At 45.5% G+C, this 18513-nt stretch overlaps 3 protein-coding genes across 7 annotated transcripts; all 3 read right to left on the reverse strand.

Annotated features, from left to right (window-relative positions):
• Positions 1–1276: 1276 nt before the first annotated feature.
• Positions 1277–5599, reverse strand: LOC125552423 (uncharacterized). The gene is made up of 3 exons (XM_048715974.2): positions 4924–5599; positions 4737–4802; positions 1277–1816 (listed from the first exon to the last, which is right to left on the reverse strand). Exons 1-3 carry the CDS (start codon positions 5305–5307, stop codon positions 1661–1663), a joined length of 606 nt encoding a protein of 201 aa, XP_048571931.1. The 5' UTR covers positions 5308–5599; the 3' UTR covers positions 1277–1660.
• Positions 5600–5815: 216 nt separating this feature from the next.
• LOC125552421 (uncharacterized) lies at positions 5816–13515 on the reverse strand. 5 transcript variants are annotated; one of them, XM_087518718.1, is made up of 11 exons: positions 11845–13515; positions 11519–11612; positions 7727–7898; positions 7510–7613; positions 7273–7422; positions 7125–7190; positions 6936–7004; positions 6782–6844; positions 6464–6664; positions 6165–6255; positions 5816–6074 (listed from the first exon to the last, which is right to left on the reverse strand). In XM_087518718.1, the coding sequence occupies exons 2-11, from the start codon at positions 11519–11521 to the stop codon at positions 6055–6057; spliced, it is 939 nt and encodes a 312-aa protein (XP_087374844.1). In that variant the 5' UTR covers positions 11522–11612; positions 11845–13515; the 3' UTR covers positions 5816–6054. The 5 variants fall into 5 exon arrangements, with proteins under 5 accessions (XP_087374844.1, XP_087374846.1, XP_048571928.1 ...); XM_087518720.1 differs by having other exon boundaries at positions 7273–7419; positions 11519–13515; XM_048715971.2 differs by lacking the exons at positions 11519–11612; positions 11845–13515 and adding an exon at positions 10145–11501.
• Positions 13516–13657: 142 nt separating this feature from the next.
• On the reverse strand, positions 13658–15512 carry LOC125552434 (F-box protein SKIP22). Its single transcript, XM_048715987.2, has one exon. It carries the CDS (start codon positions 15423–15425, stop codon positions 13923–13925), a length of 1503 nt encoding a protein of 500 aa, XP_048571944.2. The 5' UTR covers positions 15426–15512; the 3' UTR covers positions 13658–13922.
• Between the last annotated feature and the right edge of the window lie 3001 nt (positions 15513–18513).

Here is an 18513-nt window from a genome sequence, read left to right on the forward strand (position 1 = left end):
CTAAGCAATACTGTATTTGGATCACTTGTACCGTTGTACGAGTGGTCGGCAGTAGCTAGTCGGCACGCGTGATAATAATGACAAAAGGTGTCAAACTGGCTAGATACTTCGAAATGACCGAGAACTAGGACAGGGCCGAAATGCTACTGTCTTCGCCTAACTCGCCTTTCTCAGAATAGGGATCCACGGTTCCGTCTGTTGGCGTGGCTGAAACGAACAAAAGCGAGACCATTCAAATCGATTGATGACGTATCCACCAATAATATTAAAGGTTTGGTTTTGGCGAGCCAACCTATGACCTGTGGTTGGATGGTTAGAGGAACTAATGGGGTGTTTGTTTCCAGGGACTTCTTAATGTAGGAACTAGAAAAAATTCCTCTTAGAGACTTTTTTATCAAATGGAAGGGACTTTTTAGGAACTAAACTAGACATTTGGGACTAAATGAATGCCCCTCCATGCACCCATTGCCCCGCCACCTTATGGTGTTGTTTGACTGTTATTTTTCTATATACTAGGGGCAACATGATCATTTAATAATCTTTAGGAAGGGATTAGGAACTTTTTAGTCTCTGAAAACAAACAGGAAAGGACTTTTTAAAGACTAAGGACTTTTTCGTTGGGACTAAAAAAAGTCTTAGGACTAGAGAACCAAACACCACCTATGATTAGAGGGACTATGGGTTCAAATCCTGATGCTCGCATTTATTCCTGAATTTATTTCAAGATTTCCGACGATGCGCATTCAGTGGGAGATGTTTTCGTCGACGACGAGGTACCTACGGTGACTTCATAAATCACAAGATGATATGCCGGCTCAGTCTTTCGGAGCCCCTCATAGGGGTAGGATGTGCGTGTGTGCTTTCGTAGGGATGAATGTATGCGTGTGTATATGAGCGCTTGTGCCTGTACTGATGTTTAAAAAAAAAGGTTTGGTGTAATACTACACCTCAGTGCCCCTGACCTGAGTGACGACTACTGTCTTGACGATATCATTTTGGATTTCCGCTGTCTCTGGCCTTCTTCCTTTTTGGAAGTAACAGACCAAATGCTAGCGAGAGCCAAAGGAGGAATCTCAAACTCAAAGCATCAGATCAGGCGAGAGTAGCAAACAAAGAATCTAGACGAACGGCCAAAAGCAGCAAGAGTGCAAGACTGAGACAGACTGTTGGAGATCAAAAGACAGTTGCCCGGCAAGATTTTGAAATCCACTGCAGAAGCAAGACTACTACTCTGTCAAGCTAGTTCATGCCTTCATGGCATCACAGGAGAAAATACTAGCTTTGGATATTCAGGACCACTCCATCTATCAAAATAAAACAGAATTACACTGTACTGAGTACTGACCATAGGTATTTCGCACCATTTTCATACTACAACAAATACGAGTCTTTCAACATCGGCTCAGCCAGTATGGGGCCAGGCCAGATATAAAACCCAATCAGTCGCCGGTAACATTTTTCACCATCATGTTGAAGAGAACCACTTATTTGTATAGACTACAGGGGGGTTCCTTCGATTCTCCAGCAGCAATTTATATAGCAACAACAAACATCAGCATTTTGTGCACAGCTGGGAGCATCCATGCTATCTCAACAGTGGCCCTGGATTATTCATGGGCCCTTTGAATCAGAGTATGTTGCCAGCAAGGAAAGCAAACGATCAACCAGCAGGCTGTACTCTGCTCCACCGGTTGTCGTCATCCTTGAGCTGTTGAATATAGCTGTATCGGTTTTCTCTGATGTAAGTTACTCCAGACCATATCCCTCGAACAAGAAGGATGCTTATAAACACCATGCTTCCAAATGTGCAGACCACCTGTAGACAAATTGAGTTACTAATGCTTCCAAGTTACTGAAAGAAAGGACTAGAAAATGAGTTTGCCACAAGCATCAATGCAACATAATGCAAGGCATGTTATTCTCAAAGAACTTATTCTGCGATTTCAGACAAATTGTAATTCATGGTGGTGATGAATCTCAACTATGGACTTTGGCGTGTCTCCCAGAAATGCAAACTCTGGGAATTAAAGCTTTGAGAGGTACTACAATGGCAAGTACATTACGTGGAACCATTTAGCTTGCCCGATAAATGCAGTGAGCGGGTAGCCGGGTACCTTCCAAAAGCTGAATAATATAACCTTGATTAATATCTCGAAAACAAATGCCCACATGCCAATGAATGCAACTGGTGATTTTTCATGCCTCCGTTTTAGGCAGCTGTAACCCTAATTGGTGTATTGATTGCACGAACCAACTACCAGCGTGACATCAATTTCTTGGCTAGCAGGTAACCACAAATATGACATAAAATGTATGAATTCAATAGATTATGATGGCAGCCTAACTGCTATCCAGAACTTTAATTCTGGGGTACGTGTTGATTCTACAGCCATATTTCTGATTCTGGTTGATTCTCTGTCACCAGTCACTACAAACACAGGCTGGAACTAGCTTACATGAAATACAACCGGTCATGCAGCACTTCAAAATGTTATTGATGTTCATGTCCATATAGTGTGAGGACTCTGCTAACCCTGATGGGGAGAGATGCATTTTCGCAGGCTCAACCAACACCCTGGAGGGTTATCTTGGAGTACTGTTTCCCATCCAACAAAATTCCAGTAAATAGAAATACAAAGTAGAATCCATCCCAGACGTTAAGGGTGTCATAATGAAGTATTGGACATCTTGCAAAATAAAAGGCTGAATTGCAGAAACAGGAAAGACTGGTTCAAAATCCATGTCCATGGACCATACATAGAATAGACAAGCTAAGAAAGTGACAGTATCATTACACGAGATGAATGGCGTAAGCCATAAGGTCATCTTCATGTCTTGGTGGCTACAGTTTAACTGTGCAAGTGCCAAAGATACTTAACTATTTGCATGCCAGGAAAGTTTCCTGCTGGCGACTCAGTAGAATCCTCATAGGGTGGTCACTGAATTGGACTGTGTGTATGTGGTACAGACCATGAACTTAAAGGTTGATGATCCCTGTAAGCTTGGCGTTTTAATCCAGGAAGGAAAAGAGCCGCCGCAGCAAATCAGTTACGAGGGAGGTAGAGATGAAAAGAAACAGAACAGGGTTCTTCATTAACTAGCTCAACATGCTTAGCTTAAAAAGGTTCTCACTTTTCCATCACAATAAATTAATCTACCCACAGAAATAAGGTTGCAACTTTTAACTGCTGCAGAATTTTCCAAAAAATTAATTGCAATTTGCAAGCCCATCTACTAGTCAATTTGTGTGACAGAGACCCCTCTGATTTAATTCTGTTGAGTTAACCCACAACTACCTGTAGCAGTCAGTTTAACTGTGCCCGTCACGTCACTAGTAGAAAATAGAATGGGCCTAACAAGGGAATTACTGTGTAACATGAAATAAGCAAAACAGTGCTAGAAAAAAATGGGCTAGAGGGGTTAGATTGCACAAACCAAATAATAGACAGGCTTAAATAAAGAACTTTGAGGTAGAAAATGTTGGCTGCACAGAATCGAACAGTACAGATACATAAGCTGCAACTTTACATTTTCTATCGCAAACTGAGAGTGGTGGATCTGTACCATCTACCACAGGGTTACTGATCTGACACGTAACAGCATTAAACCAGCATAGATAGCTTTGGTGGCTAAAAAGAAATCAACAGTGGGGAATTTGAAGGGCCATTTACCAATAAGCAAAACACCACGTCTTGCACAAATGTTTTGGCCTCATTTCACCAGTCTATTATATGCACAGCAGTAACATCCTGCCTCTGGCATCCTATGATCCAACCTGATGCCCTGATGGCCTGAAGAATGCACCTTCCCTGAGTGATTGATGCTTCTCCTTGGGCTAATCCTACTTAATTTTTGGGGCTCTATGTTCTATTTGTACTAAGATCTGGAGCTCTCTCACTTGTAAACTCTCCAAGTGAGGAATGCACTCATATATATTCTTGTACTGGACCTATTTTCTAAAAGCAAACGATGCTGATAACAAGGAAGTCACTATGTCTTGGTGTGACTAACTATCTGTGCGGTCTTACACATCTATTGAAACGTTCAGTTTTGAGCGATTGCCTGAAAGAAAACCAGGGCAACCCCCTCACCATTTTTAGAAAACATCCATCAACTCAACAAAGTGACGACCTCACGTATATCGGGCTAATTAATTGACATATAGCTCCAACCATATGGAGTCAGCAACAATAACAACCACCCATTTTGCTGCCCATCAAATTAGCTAACTATGCCAAAATTTCAGAAACCAAGGTTCCTATACATGTTAAGCATTTTCTAAGCAGACAAGTAAAGACTACTCAATAATTCTTGCTCGCTGCTTAAGAAAACGGTAGCCAAACCAGTACGTATTTGTTCTCCGAACCAACATGCCCTCTAGAAACAGAAATAAATCAGACAAGGAGCACAACGCTTTGTTCATACATATCAAGAGCAACACATGAGCACTGAATCGGCATTTCATCAAGTACTTCCCAAGCAGACAAGTAAAGACTGCCCCATCAATAAGCACTGGCTGTCTTCCTCAGCTCTCACTGCCTAAGCAAATAGCAACAAAGAGTACCTATCTGTTCCCCGCACGAACACGCCTTTTCGGAGCACAAACTAGTGACTATCCCTTGATCATACAGCATCACAACCATTTGTTGCGCATAGAAACACTAAATCAGAAATAGTAATTGCCCACAATTTTGAAACAGGGCATCAAACAGCTTATATGTGAAGGAATTCCTCACCTCAAGAAGCCCCTTGAGGATCCACAAGAAGGTGAGAACCAGCACGCCATTGACCGAGAACTTCACCTGCACGCGCATAAACACGGGAACACACCAGATCACGCACAAATCCGGCGGAGATCTCCATGCCGCTGATCCCGAACAAGCATGATAAACTCAGGCTGATAAAGCAAGCAGCGAAACGGACCAGCTCAGCGGGGACGGAGGGCGGCAGCACGGACCTGGCGGCGCGGCGCGCGCGGCGGGAGGCCTTCCTGAATACCGAGTGCAGGAACCGGGCCAGGAGGTCCAGGCTGCGGTCGTCGTCGTCCGCGTCCTCCTCCTCGTCCCCATCTTCCTCCCTCCCGTCCCGGTAGGAGGCGGCTCCTGACAGGTCGCCGACCCAGGGGCGCGCGTCTGGGACGACGACGACGGCGTCGGGATGGCGGCGGCGGGCGGCGCGGAGGAGACGGGTCGGAGGCGGGGCGCGGAGGTGCCGATTGAAGGGGGGCGGGGAGGGCTTGAGGTGGCGATGGTGCCCGGAGGCTGGGCCAGGGAGGAGAGGGGGGAGGTGGCAGGTGATGGTCGCCATGGGAGGAGGCTGCTGGTGCTCAGCCTTCCAAGGGAAGCTGGTGGTTTGCCCCCTTTTCCCTTTTTCCTTTTCGTTTTTTCACATTAAATTTGGGTTTTTACTGTTTATAAACGATTGCGTGTTTCAAAAACTTTACGCCATTGGGAACATTTGGAACTAGTGACACTGTTAATTGGGAAATTTAGCACCCATTTTATCCCTATATGTTACTGGTACTACTTGGCTAAGATTTCTGTTTGGAGCTGCTCTATCCTTCCAAAATCAGTTCCACGGTTAATTGGAAGTCTCCAAAATCAGTTCCACGCTTAATTGAAAGTTTCATTGTAGATGATGTCAAAGAAAAACCACACGAATGATCATGACCAGAATGACCACGAAGAACTTACGATTATAGTTGTATTCTTTCTAAAATACACGCAGTCATTCTATTATAACAAGAACCTTTGTTTAGGTCGGCTCTCTCGCTATATCCACCGGGACATCGAAAAAATCAGTAATATGCACAAACTTGTGTAGATCAACTCATGAAACCCAATCATTATTACCACTAATAATTTCAGTCCAGGCAGAGATGGCACATCACAGCGGACCACAAGCTTTTCATCCGTCTGCTTAGTCAAACTGTACAAAAGTCACACACACGCACGCTTAGAGAATCGTCCTCTCAACGACAGCAGTTAAACTCGCTAAAGCCCGAGGAGATCTGTGCAGCCTCTGCACATGGTTAACCGTCAGCTTGCTGGCTAGCTACTCCACCTTCATCGACTCTGCAACACACACAAAAAAAGATTCATCAGACGACTCGACAGTCAACACAGCCGCAGAAGAAACGCAACGGAGAGAAGCGCGAGACCTACCGGAGTTCTCTAAGCTACTGGCGCCGACGACGTCCGACGGGAAGGCAGCCGGACCAACATTGCCAAGTTCCTCGTCCCAAACGATGCTCCTCTGTCAGTGAGACAACAATATTAATCTCTCATCTAGAAATCTACTCCCTTCGTTCCTAAATATAAGTCTTTTTAGAGATTTCAATACGAAATACAGATAGATGGATATAGACATATTTTAGAATGTAGATTTACTCATTTTATTCCGTATGTAGTCTGCACTGGAGGGAGTGGGATGTTTTGATCGAGGGAGTTGGATGCAGACAGACCTGGGGAAAAGCAGACAGCTGCTGAGCCGCTCTCGCCATATGAACATTTGCCGGGTTTGGGATGATGATCCCGTTCCCGTATAGTTCAGGACGCGAGAGGCCCGGCTGCGACGCCCTGTACATATTGCTGTTAGGATGAACGCTGCCCAATCGCTGGCCGTATCCCGGAAACGCGGAGCGGGCGTCCTGCGGGCAAAGGATCTGCACGGCGGAGGCGAGCAACCGGAGGCAAAATGGTCAGTCTGCGAGGAATGTTATGTTTTTAACAGTATAAACATATGTGAGTTCTTTGTTGTTCAGAGTCTCCATTGGTCTTACGTCTTGGAGGTCGAGATCGCAGTTCAGCTCGGGGCTGACCGCCGAGAGCTTCATCGAGAGGAACTGCAGAAACCAAAACGGGCAACACTAGGAGCTTCAGCCATTGTTGGCCAAGAGTGAGTGATCTTTGAGGAATCTGTTTCGGTGTGCTTACCTCGACCTGCCGCTGCAGGGACTGCACATAGTTTATGATCTCGTCGAGCATCATGGCCTTGCCTGTAATCTTCTTTGTCACAGGCAGCCGCATCGGTTAGAGTGAGTAAACCCATAAACATTTTATAATGAGCAAATCTATGAAACTTTTGCTGAAGAGTAAATTTTCAGTTGCTGATGATGTTGATACCTTGTTGCAGCCTGGGACGAGGTCTTGTAGATGCTTCATCCTCTCGTTGATCTTCTCCCTCCGAAACTGCATTTCAGACGGACAAGCTATTACAAGCAAGAAAATTGCAGCCCTTTCAATTATGTTACTGGAGAGATTGGTCACTCACCCTTTCTGCAAGGCTGTGGTTGTTGGTCGCCTGGCCGCGCTTCGCCCGGATATGCACGTAGTCCTCTCTGTTGCTAGCAGCATCACCTTCCTTCTCGCCAGCGCGCTCCATGCTGACCTCTCTCTGAGACATGCCACCGGTTTCCTCCTGCTGTGTGATATGTAAACGATGAGATGCAGCCCAAAATGATGAAACTACTAAGAACAGGGAAGGGAAGAATTTCTATAACTTCATTACTTGTGAATGCATCGTCGAACTGCCCTCGCCGGAGCCCTTCCTTTTACCGCCTTTCAAACCCTTCTCCATGCTCATGTTTCTACTCAGCTCAGTACCACTACCACCTGGAGATAATTGCAACATGGAAATGCCAGTAGTAAGAAGAGAGAACTTTCACAGATGAATGAACAAGAACCTTGTTCTGCTTCAACAGGAGAGGCGAGGAGAAGAAAAATACCAGCAGTAGGATTGTAGAACTGAACTCCATCTTGCATCCCTGCATTGTGCATAGGAAAAAGGACGTGCTCGTCGAAATCCATGGCATGGTCGAGCAAAGCAAGCGGGTTGGCTCCGGCCGCGAAGCTCCGCTCGCCGTTGCTTCCAGCAGCAGAGCAGGGAGGGGAATACATCTGCCAAGAAAAACAATGATCACTCACATGATCTCGACCATGTTGCCAACAACATCCCACAAATACATTTATGCAAGGAACAAACAAAGCCATTAACCAAACCTTGTGCTTGATACCTGATGATCTCAGTGTGATGCTGCAACCATTCTAAGGAATGCCCAGCCTTCTAAATTGCCAGGTTTGGCAAGCGGTGAAGGGGGCTTTACTTAAAGGGTGGAAAATGCGGAGGAGCAGATCGGGGCGGAGCGAGCTGGCAGTCAATATCTTGCAAGGCTCAACAAGGAACAACTAACCCCTGCAGCCTTACATAAAGATTGTCCTCCAAAGTGAAAAAGTTAAGCGAGCCTAATGCAACGGACAGACGCAAGGGCAAAGACGGAAGCCGCACACACAGTACAGGGAATAGAATTGTCGGTACCGCGCGCTAACAACCGTGTACCAGCTGGATCACGTCCGCGGATCAGAATATATAAAGAGCTCTGAATTCAGCGGATCAGCTGGAGATTTTACAGTTGGTGGTGCCGCGGAAATCAAGACCGGCCCGAGGATCGGATGCCACTGTCATCCACGTACTGCATGGGCCAGCTCGGAATGAGGTTAATGACTAATCAATGGATGAGCCAGATTTATACATGCTTAAACCCTACCGGAAATTGAACCTCTGCCCCCCACCTTCACCAGGATTTCTGAGAACCCTGTACATGTTTTCAGTTTATGGGCCTTCTTTCTTTTAGTTTATGGAGCTGTCAGCTCTTTGGAATATATATATAACTCCACTGGGAGAGCTATGATAGTACTACTTTTTTAACACAAATGAAATCATGTTACTCCGCCCCGGTACAAACATGAGTCACATTATTATATGTGCAGTCATTGTTTTAAAACTTTGATCACTGGTATGCGCAAAAGTATTGGATTATGCATATTCAAAAATAATATCCTTGCATTTGCCTCGCAAAATACTTTTTAAGTTATATGCGCAGTCACTTGCAACATGGTTTTAGTTCAAATTTGAACCTAGACGATGCCACTTATTTTAGATTGGAGGGAGTATCTTTTTACTATATTTTAGGCATATTGCAAGTGAAAAGCTAGCAAACATCGTGCACTGGAGACCGGGAAAAGTCAAGTGCGCCATAGATTCAAGAATTGCCTCACCACTTGGTGGCATTACGGAGATGCCCACGCTGATTCAAGTCTTCTTTCCTTCCATCACAATCTGCACTGGTCTATACATAAATCAAGTGTTTCTACATGAAAACTCCGGAAGTGCCTTCGTTGGGGTGGATGCAAACTACGCGGCTATGCGAGTGTATGAATAACACTGAAAAAACTAGCTACCACTGAATCAGATAAACACAACAGGAAAGGGAGCAACATCTCCTGCGTGTTCTGGAAAAGAAATGCAAACCATGGAAGAAATTTAGGGTCCGTGATCGAGGGCAAAAAAGCCAGAAACTTAGCCGGTTGTTACTAGTGGAGAAGGGGAGGGTTCCTCATCGCCATACAGCGAGTACTGAGCACTGCCCCTCCCACCGTCCAAATTTGATGCCAGAACAATGAATGAATACGAAGAGAGATGCTGAATTTGCACAAGCTGCAGGAGCCTTGAGACTCAGCTGTGAGCTGTCGTCGGTGCAGAGCAGCGTTAAGAGCGGCAATCCAAATTGAGAAGCCAAAATCAGCTAAGATGCACGGACAAGGGCCCGGAGGCGTTAAAAGTTCCACCCTTTGATTGAGCGTGTAGATCGAGGGGGATATCATGAGTCAAAAACGCCAGGATGAAGCCCCGAAATCGTCCAGGGAGAAAGCTGATGCCACTTATTACTAGGCTAATAATGCTCTTGTACTGCAATTTCTCGAGAGAGGTAAACAAATGCCCATGATACTGTTGAAACACGCAGAGGACACTCATGGGAGGAGGAAGAAGATGCCAGCAGCTCATTGTCCCCGAAGAAAATATTCGACCAAAGTGTAGTGTTGGAGAACACATGTATAGTTGGCACTCATGGAAGGTGGGAAAATATGGAAGCAGCTCACTCTCCTCCCAAGAAAATATCCTACTAAAATGTACTGCTGGTATATAAAAGCTGAAATGCAATACAATTATGCAAAACCACTTGCCAGCAGAGAGGGTTTTTTTTTTGAAACAGAGGGAAAAGATTTGCCTCAAAACTACTTGCCAGCAGAGAGGATGTCACAGTAGCATATGTAGAGCATCAATGGAGTTGAGTAGATGTTGTTACCAGCAAGGAGGCGAGAGCTGCCGCTGCTTCCCCTGCTCCTCCTCTTCTTTCGATCACCAGCGCTGCCTGCAGTCACCCTCACAGTCTCACCAGCCTATGGCATAATGAACAGTGTTCACCATGCAGTAGTAGTGGCGGCGTGCGGACATGTGGAGGGAAGATAATAAAAGGGGAGAAGGGCGCCACCACGAACTGTTTCTTCCACCGGCTTCACACACAGCGCCCTTGTTTTATGATGACGCCCCGCTGCAGTACAAGCAATAGTGGAAGTACTTCCCGTCTCTGTACAGGACTAGTTGCATACCCTGCCCCAACAAGCACTAGCTGCTGTGCTGTACAATGCAACAATGGTGGCAAGATGGGAGCACCGGCAAAGCTGAAAGGGGGCGGTGTCCATGTACGTGGATGTAGCTAGCGGTTCAGTTCACTTGAAGTCGTCTTGGAATCAATCAATATTGGTGCTGGTGTGCATTTGCGGCCACCTCTCTACTCTACTGCTGCTGTTGTTTGAGTTGTTGGGCGGCAGCGGGTGCGGGTGTGGGGAGGGAAGCTGGGCTGGACGTGGAATAATACAGTCAAAAAGTTGAAGGCCTGCGGGTGCAGGGCAGGGCAGGGCAGAGCATCCTGGCAGGGGCGTGTGTTGGCAGAGAATTGGATTCTTGTTCTCACTCTCTGGAATCCTGTAGAGGCCCGCTGTCGCTTGTGCGGCACACATCCGGCTTTCCTGCTACTCTTGTTCCCAAGATAACTGAAGATGGATACGGAAAACTAGTCGGGCACAGGCGATGTATTGGGGCAACCTGAATGTGTAGCCAAACACAAACGAAGAACATGACAACACTCGAGGTTTCATGTCAGGTTCAGCAACGCATTCGTAAGAATTAAAGGGTTAAATTAATATTTAGCACTGGCACAAATTTAACTAGCTTTTCCACGTAAGGAAACAAGACTGACAAAATTCTTTTGTTTGTAGTGAGTGATAAATTTCTGATTCCCACCCACACAAATGCTATGCATATGACAGACTTTTTTTGAGACAAAAAAGGAGGCTGATACTACCGCACTGAGCCAATACCGAGCCTCTGCATGACATGATACACATAGCCAAGATCTCCTGGCAGTAAAACACCGCAATGCTTTGGCCCAGCTGGTTTTGTAAACTATTTCCCATGCCCTCCCTCCCCCCACATTCTTTTCAGTGCACCAAACCACAAGCAAAGAGCAGAAAGACGAGGCCTTTCTCGGGCACCGGGACTGATCCGTACGGCTGCCATTTGAGTACTGCGACCAGCAACGGTGGCTCACAGCCCCGGTGCCCAAAGGTGTAGGAGTAGTAAATCTCATGACAGATATCACATGGTTTAAAAACGTTACCATCAAGATGAACCGGGCCAATCGTCAACAGGACATGTGTGGGCAAAGCCGGGAAGATGCACGCCTGCACCGGAAAGGTTATCCTTTCTTCCCCCTGTGGTCAATGAAAAGCTCGCTTAGAAAATTAGGGCAATCTTTGGTCCCTGCAATGCAGGAGGAGCAGCACGGCAGCTCCGTGGTTCACTCGACCCATCATAGGCCGCGGGAAAAGAACATGGATTACTGAGATGCTTTACAGGTCTAAGCAAATGATGATGGGCACACAGCATCAGAGTCTCATAGTTTCATTGACCAGCTTTCGACTAGGAGTGGAGCTCAGAAAATACCTCCAAAATTCAGACAAATGGATACTCTGCAGAGTAAGCTTATGGATACCAAGAATAAATCTGCACTCTGCAGCTTCAAAGTGGAGGTTTTCACCCTGTAACACCATCAATCAAGAGGAAAAAACCCTCTTGCTGATCATATCATCACCGAGAGGCCTCTATGCATATTCTCCTCCATATATCATCCTCAAGAATTAAAACTCTAATATGCCTTGCATCTGTAGTATACCTGATTAGCTGGCTCATTTGGAAGCATTTTACCAGAAGCAGTTCAAGGAAATGGTATGATAGCTCACTCTAGTCCTAACTATTAAGCCCCAGCATTCTAAAATACTGCAGGTGATAGAATCATGCAGAAAGGCATCACAGAACCAAACATTACATGAACCTTAACAAAGACAATTGAAGACCAGTAAGAAAGACAATTGAAGACCAGTAAGATAAAAAAAACAGCACCCGCAAAAAAAAAGATAAAAAAAACAGGTTATATATTTTATATAAAAAGGCAGCTAGAAAAGTGATACAATTACAATAAACTGGTTGATCATATTAACAAATAATATGTTGAATGAGTAGCAACTTCTCAGTTGTAGTGAACAACCTCTGAAAGCCATGATATTAGATACACTTGGTGATATAAATAAAAACCAAAGCTAAAAGACAACCTGCAGTACATTTAGTGATCAGTGTTGAAATTTTCATCTGTTTATTTTGAGCTAAAGGCCTATATATATATTCTCCTCTACATATCATCCTCCAGAAATTAAACTGCTCGACTATGTGTGTTGCATCTGTAGTATAGCTGATTAGTGCATTTGGAAGCATTTTACCAGAAGCAATTCACAGAAATTGTATCATAGCGAACTTCACTCATATATTAAGCTCTAACTTTCTAAAATCACTCAGTGATAGAATCATGCAGAAGGGCATCATGGAACCAAATATTACAGGTACTCAGTGATAGAATCATGCAGAAGACCACTTCATTAGATGAAAAAACAGGTCATATATTCTATAAAAAGAAATACAAAGTTATGGTAACTATAGTTCACTGGAAAACAAGGCAGCTCGATATAAGTAATACAACTACAATCAACTGGTTGATCATACTATATGTGCAATGACTAGCAATTTCTTGGTTGCCGGGAACAATCTTTGAAAAGCATGATGTTAGGTACATTTAGTGATACTAAATGAAAAAACAGAGCTAAATGCCAACAGTGTTAAATCTTCCATCTGTTCATTGTGAGCTAAAAGTACACTAGATAGCCCGAAAGGAAACCTACATTTGCACTGACCTAAGAATAGCCCTCTACTGAGATGTACCTGACAGCATTGCATAATACATGAACAGTAGTGCTATTGACTTATAGAATACAACATAAAACGAGGATAACTTGACATCAATATATATTTAAGGTTGTAACTCAAAATGCCACCAGTAAGTCAGCGTACACAACTTCCAAGTGTTTAAAACCAACGTGATATGAGTAATATTCCGTTCTTGCTAAGAAAACAGTCCATTCTTGCTACTAAGAAAGCCACCAGGTGAGCTTCATGTACTTCACAACTTTCTAAATGCCATTTATGCTCATAATTATGGTAACAATACACACTTACCATAATAATAAACACAACCTGAGTCCTATTTCAAGATTTGTTGATGAAAATAATTAGTTCTGGGATAAAACGTACTATAAAATTACTTACTCCCTCCGATCCATATCAATTGTTGCTGATTTAGTACAACTTTGTCCTAAATCAGCGACAATTAATATGGATCGGAGGCAGTATTAAACTGTCAGATGAGAGCTGATACCGAAACATGTATAGAGAGCAAAGTTAAGCTCTCAGTACCATAAGTCCAAACTATTTATTACATAATTGACCATGGCATTGGCTAGATCAGAGCAGAAGTACTTTGGTGTCATAGCAAGGAATAACCGGAAAACGACAAGACATAGGATCTAAGATACAGACAAAAAAGTTCACGAGGATAAGAGCACTGGCATGCAACTTATAAACATGTACAAGGCAGCCTATGCATTGCATACTTGAGATACTAGTGAAAACTTAAATCAAGGAAACCCTTGGCGATGACCCTCGAAATTGCAGTTGGGCGAGATGTTCCTCCGCTGATTTCCAAAACTACGCCCAAGGATATTGTGATTTATAAAGGGCAGACGGTCCGAATCACCACCAATTACTGGGAAGTTAAGCGGGTTACGTGTACCGATCCCCCAACCATAGCCCGAAAACCTTGGGCTGGGTGGTCTCTTGTGATGCCTCCTACTGTTGTCCACCTTCCAAGCTGCCACAAACCTTTGCTTCCAATCTCCGCTCCATCCAGAACCCTTGCTAGAAGGACTCATCTCCAGTTCAAGCCTCATCTTCCAAAGATTATCATCTGCTGCAAGATCCTGCAATTCCTTGCATGCGCACTGAACCCTTGCAAGATCAACCCCAGGAACAAACTCCAAGACTTTAGCCTTCAGATCACCTGGCAATGCCATCAAGCACGGCGGCAAGCGCAACCCGTTGAGTTGGCACAAAGATATCATCAGCGGAAGACACAGCTCATCCTTCAGCACCCTCCAAAGCTCAAGAATCTCCTTCTCCTCTGTTGCACCCACTTCATTGCTATCCAGATATAGCAGCGGCGCCAGCTTTGGTAACTCCAAGCACAATCTGCGCACTTCTGAGCATGCCCCAGGCACACACCCATATATCATCACAAAATTTGGCATCAATGAGCAGTTCAAAACCACTGTCTTCCCCTCTTCACCCTCAGGTAGCATGGCGACAAGCTCCGGTAGGGTGTACTTTACGGTCAGTGTTGCCGCTGCACCCGAGGCCCAGTCCTTCAGCAATCCGGGGCGAGACCCCATCGGATTCTCCGCAAGGAAGCCAGCATCGACAAGAGCTGCCTGCAGGGACACAGCTAGGCGATGGATAACTGTACCATTTGCGCATCCAGCATCCTCCGCCTCCATCTCCCGCTTGAGAATCCCAATCACAAGGCTCGACAAGCTCTTGGGTGCGTGGACGGCCTCCGCCATCACAACATCGGGCGGATCAGATGCCACGGGCAAAATAGGCTCCACGTGGAGGGCTCGCGGCCTCGGCGAAGAGATAGGCTCTATGTGTAGATTTTGCGGCAGCGACGAAGAGACAGGCTGTATGTGTAGATTTTGCGGCGGTGACGAGGATCCACCGGCCTCCCCAGGAGATTGGGAACCGGAAGCAATTTGCCCGATGGAGGCTGTATCCGGGCTAGGGTTCCGGGGAAGTGTTTGAGGAGGCGGTGGCTGCGATAATAATTCTGCGGAGAGCGTGAAATAGAGGAGGTCACCGGATGCGAGGCCGAGGGCGGCGAGGGTGGCTGAGGGGTCCGGTGAACAGAGCTCCTGCGAGCGGTTGAGGGAGAGGCGGACGGACTCGGCGGGGACGGGCTGCGCGGCGGAGAGCTTGGCGGCGAGGAAGGACTTCACATCGGCGAGCACGGCCGTGTCCGGCAGCTGCACGCGGTGCGTCTCAGCGACGCCGCCGCGCGCGTCCATGGAACGCAGCCGAAGCTTCATGGTCGTCTGTTGGGGAATTTTGCAGTTCTGGATCAGCACGACACGCGACGCGAGGGGTATTCAGGAGGATTGGTGGGATGGGTATGGGGCGCCCCTATGTCTCGCTTTAAGCGAGCACAGGGGCAAGCCTCGCGTTGGGGGAACCCCAGATGGGCCGACCCAGCCGCGCGGGGGGCCGCGGCCTTTTTCTTCTTCCTTTTTTCTGTTCTTGTTTTTTGCTTTATTTTTGTACTTTTCGCTATACTTTAAAATATTCTACATGTATAAACAAAACATTCTTCAAAAACACATTTGAAAAAAATGTTTAAAATTATTTTTGAAAATTGTTGAATAAGCATTAAAAATTGTTAAAATAAGTATTTGATAAATGTTGAACAAGTATTTGAAAATTTTGAATAGGTATTAAAAATGTTGAAAAGGTATTTGACAAATGTTGAATAAGTCCTAAAATTGCTGAACGAGTATTATAAAAATGTTGAACAAGTATTTCAAAATGTTGAATAAGTATTAAAAATATTGAACGGGTATTTGAAAAATGTTGAACAAGTATTTGAAAATGTTGAATAAGTACTAAAATGTTGAACAAGTATTTGAAAATGTTGACTAAGTACTAAAATGTTGAACAAGTATTTGGAAAATGTTGAATAAGCGTTCGGACAATGTTGAACGTGTAAACAAAAAAGTTGATCACTTACTTAAAAAATGTTTTTGACACGTACGAGAATGTAGAGTGAAAACGAAAACAAACATAAGAAAAAAGAAAAAATAGAGAAGAAAAAAGAAAATCAAACAAAAAATAGAGAAGAAACAAAAGGAAAAAAAACCAAAGACGAAGAAACAAAATGTAAGAAAGAATGAAAAAATGGAGAATAAAAAATAAAGAAACAAAACAAAAAACAAAAAACGGCTCGAGAGGACCTGCCCGGGGACCACACGGCCACCTTGCATGCCCTGGGGGGCACCTGCTCATGTGGGACCCCTTGCACCGCCTTGACCTGATTCCATTGCCATAATTCCCTATAAATATCGAAACGCTCCGCCATATTTTCAGAATAATTTTATTGCTGCCGCAAGGCTGTGTTCCACAAAGATCCCATCTTGAGGCGTGTTCCAGAGCCCTGCCGGAGAGGGAAGCCATTGTCGGAGTCATCTTCATCAACCTTGTTACCTCCATGATGATGTGTGGGTAGTTTCATTAGGACCTAGGATTCCATAGTACTAGCTAGATGGTTCTCTCTCTTTTTGTATCTTGAATGCCATGTTGTTGGGGAACGTTGCAGAAAACAAAATTTTCCTACGGTTTCACCAAGATCCATCTATGAGTTCATCTAGCAACGAGTGATCGGATTGCATCTATATACCTTTGTAGATCACGCGCGGAAGCGTTCAAAGAACGGGGATGAGGAAGTCGTACTCGACGTGATCCAAATCACCGGAGATCCTAGCGCCGAACGGACGGCACCTCCGTGTTCAACACACGTACGGTCAGCGTGACGTCTCCTCCTTCTTGATCCAACAAGGGGGGAGGAGAGGTTGATGAAGATCCAGCAGCACGACGACGTGGTGGTGGATGCAGGGGTCACCGCAGCAGGGCTTCGCCGTTCTACTACGAGAGGGATAGGTGTAGCAGGGGAGAGGGAGGCGCCAAGACTCAAGGGTGCGGCTGCCCCTCCCTCCCCCCTTTATATAGGCTCCCCTAGGGGGGGCGGCCCTAGGAGATGGGATCTCCTAGGGGGGCGGCGGCCAAGGGGTGGAGTGCCCCCCAAGCCAGGTGGGGCGCCCCCCCACCCTAGGGTTCCCAACCCTAGGCGCATGGGGTGGGCCAAGGGGGGCGCACCAGCCCACTATGGGCTGGTTCCCCTCCCCACTTTGGCCCATGGGGCCCTCCGGGATGGGTGGACCCCCGGGACCCTTCCGGTGGTCCCGGTACAATACCGGTGACCCCCGAAACTCTCCGGATGGCCGAAACTGCACTTCCTATATATAATTCTTCACCTCCGGACCATTCCGGAACTCCTCGTGACGTCCGGATCTCATCCGGGACTCCGAACAACTTGCGGGTTACTACATATTATATCTCTACAACCCTAGCGTCACCGAACCTTAAGTGTGTAGACCCTACGGGTTCGGGAGACATGTAGACATGACCGAGATGGCACTCCGGTCAATAACCAAGAGTGGGATCTGGATACCCATGTTGGCTCCCACATGCTCCTCGATGATCTCATCGGATGAACCACGATGTTGAGGATTCAAGCAACCCCGTATACAATTTCCTTTGTCAATCGATACGTTACTTGCCCGAGATTCGATCGTCGGTATCCCAATACCTCGTTCAATCTCGTTACCGGCAAGTCACTTTACTCGTACCATAATGCATGATCCCGTGACCAGACACTTGGTCACTTTGAGCTCATTGTGATGATGCATTACCGAGTGGGCCCAGAGATACCTCTCCGTCATACGGAGTGACAAATCCCAGTCTTGATCCGTGTCAACCCAACAGACACTTTCGGAGATACCCGTAGTATACCTTTATAGTCACCCAGTTACGGTGTGATGTTTGGTACACCCAAAGCACTCCTACGGTATCCGGGAGTTACACGATCTCATGGTCTAAGGAAAAGATACTTGACATTGGAAAAACTCTAGCAAACGAACTATACGATCTTGTGCTATGTTTAGGATTGGGTCTTGTCCATCACATCATTCTCCTAATGATGTGATCTCGTTATCAATGACATTCAATGTCCATAGTCAGGAAACCATGACTATCTGTTGATCAACGAGCTAGTCAACTAGAGGCTTACTAGGGACATGTTGGTGTCTATGTATTCACACATGTATTACGATTTCCGGATAACACAATTATAGCATGAATAAAAGACAATTATCATGAACAAGGAAATATAATAATAATCCTTTTATTATTGCCTCTAGGGCATATTTCCAACAGTCTCCCACTTGCACTAGAGTCAATAATCTAGTTACATTGTGATGAATCGAACACCCATGGAATTCTGGTGTTGATCATGTTTTGCTCTAGGGAGAGGTTTAGTCAACGGATCTGCTACATTCAGGTCCGTAT

This window comes from Triticum urartu, chromosome 4A, assembly GCF_056163025.1.
Source record: "Triticum urartu cultivar PI428250 chromosome 4A, HENAU_Tu73, whole genome shotgun sequence".
In the NCBI taxonomy this organism is placed as follows: Eukaryota; Viridiplantae; Streptophyta; class Magnoliopsida; order Poales; family Poaceae; genus Triticum; species Triticum urartu.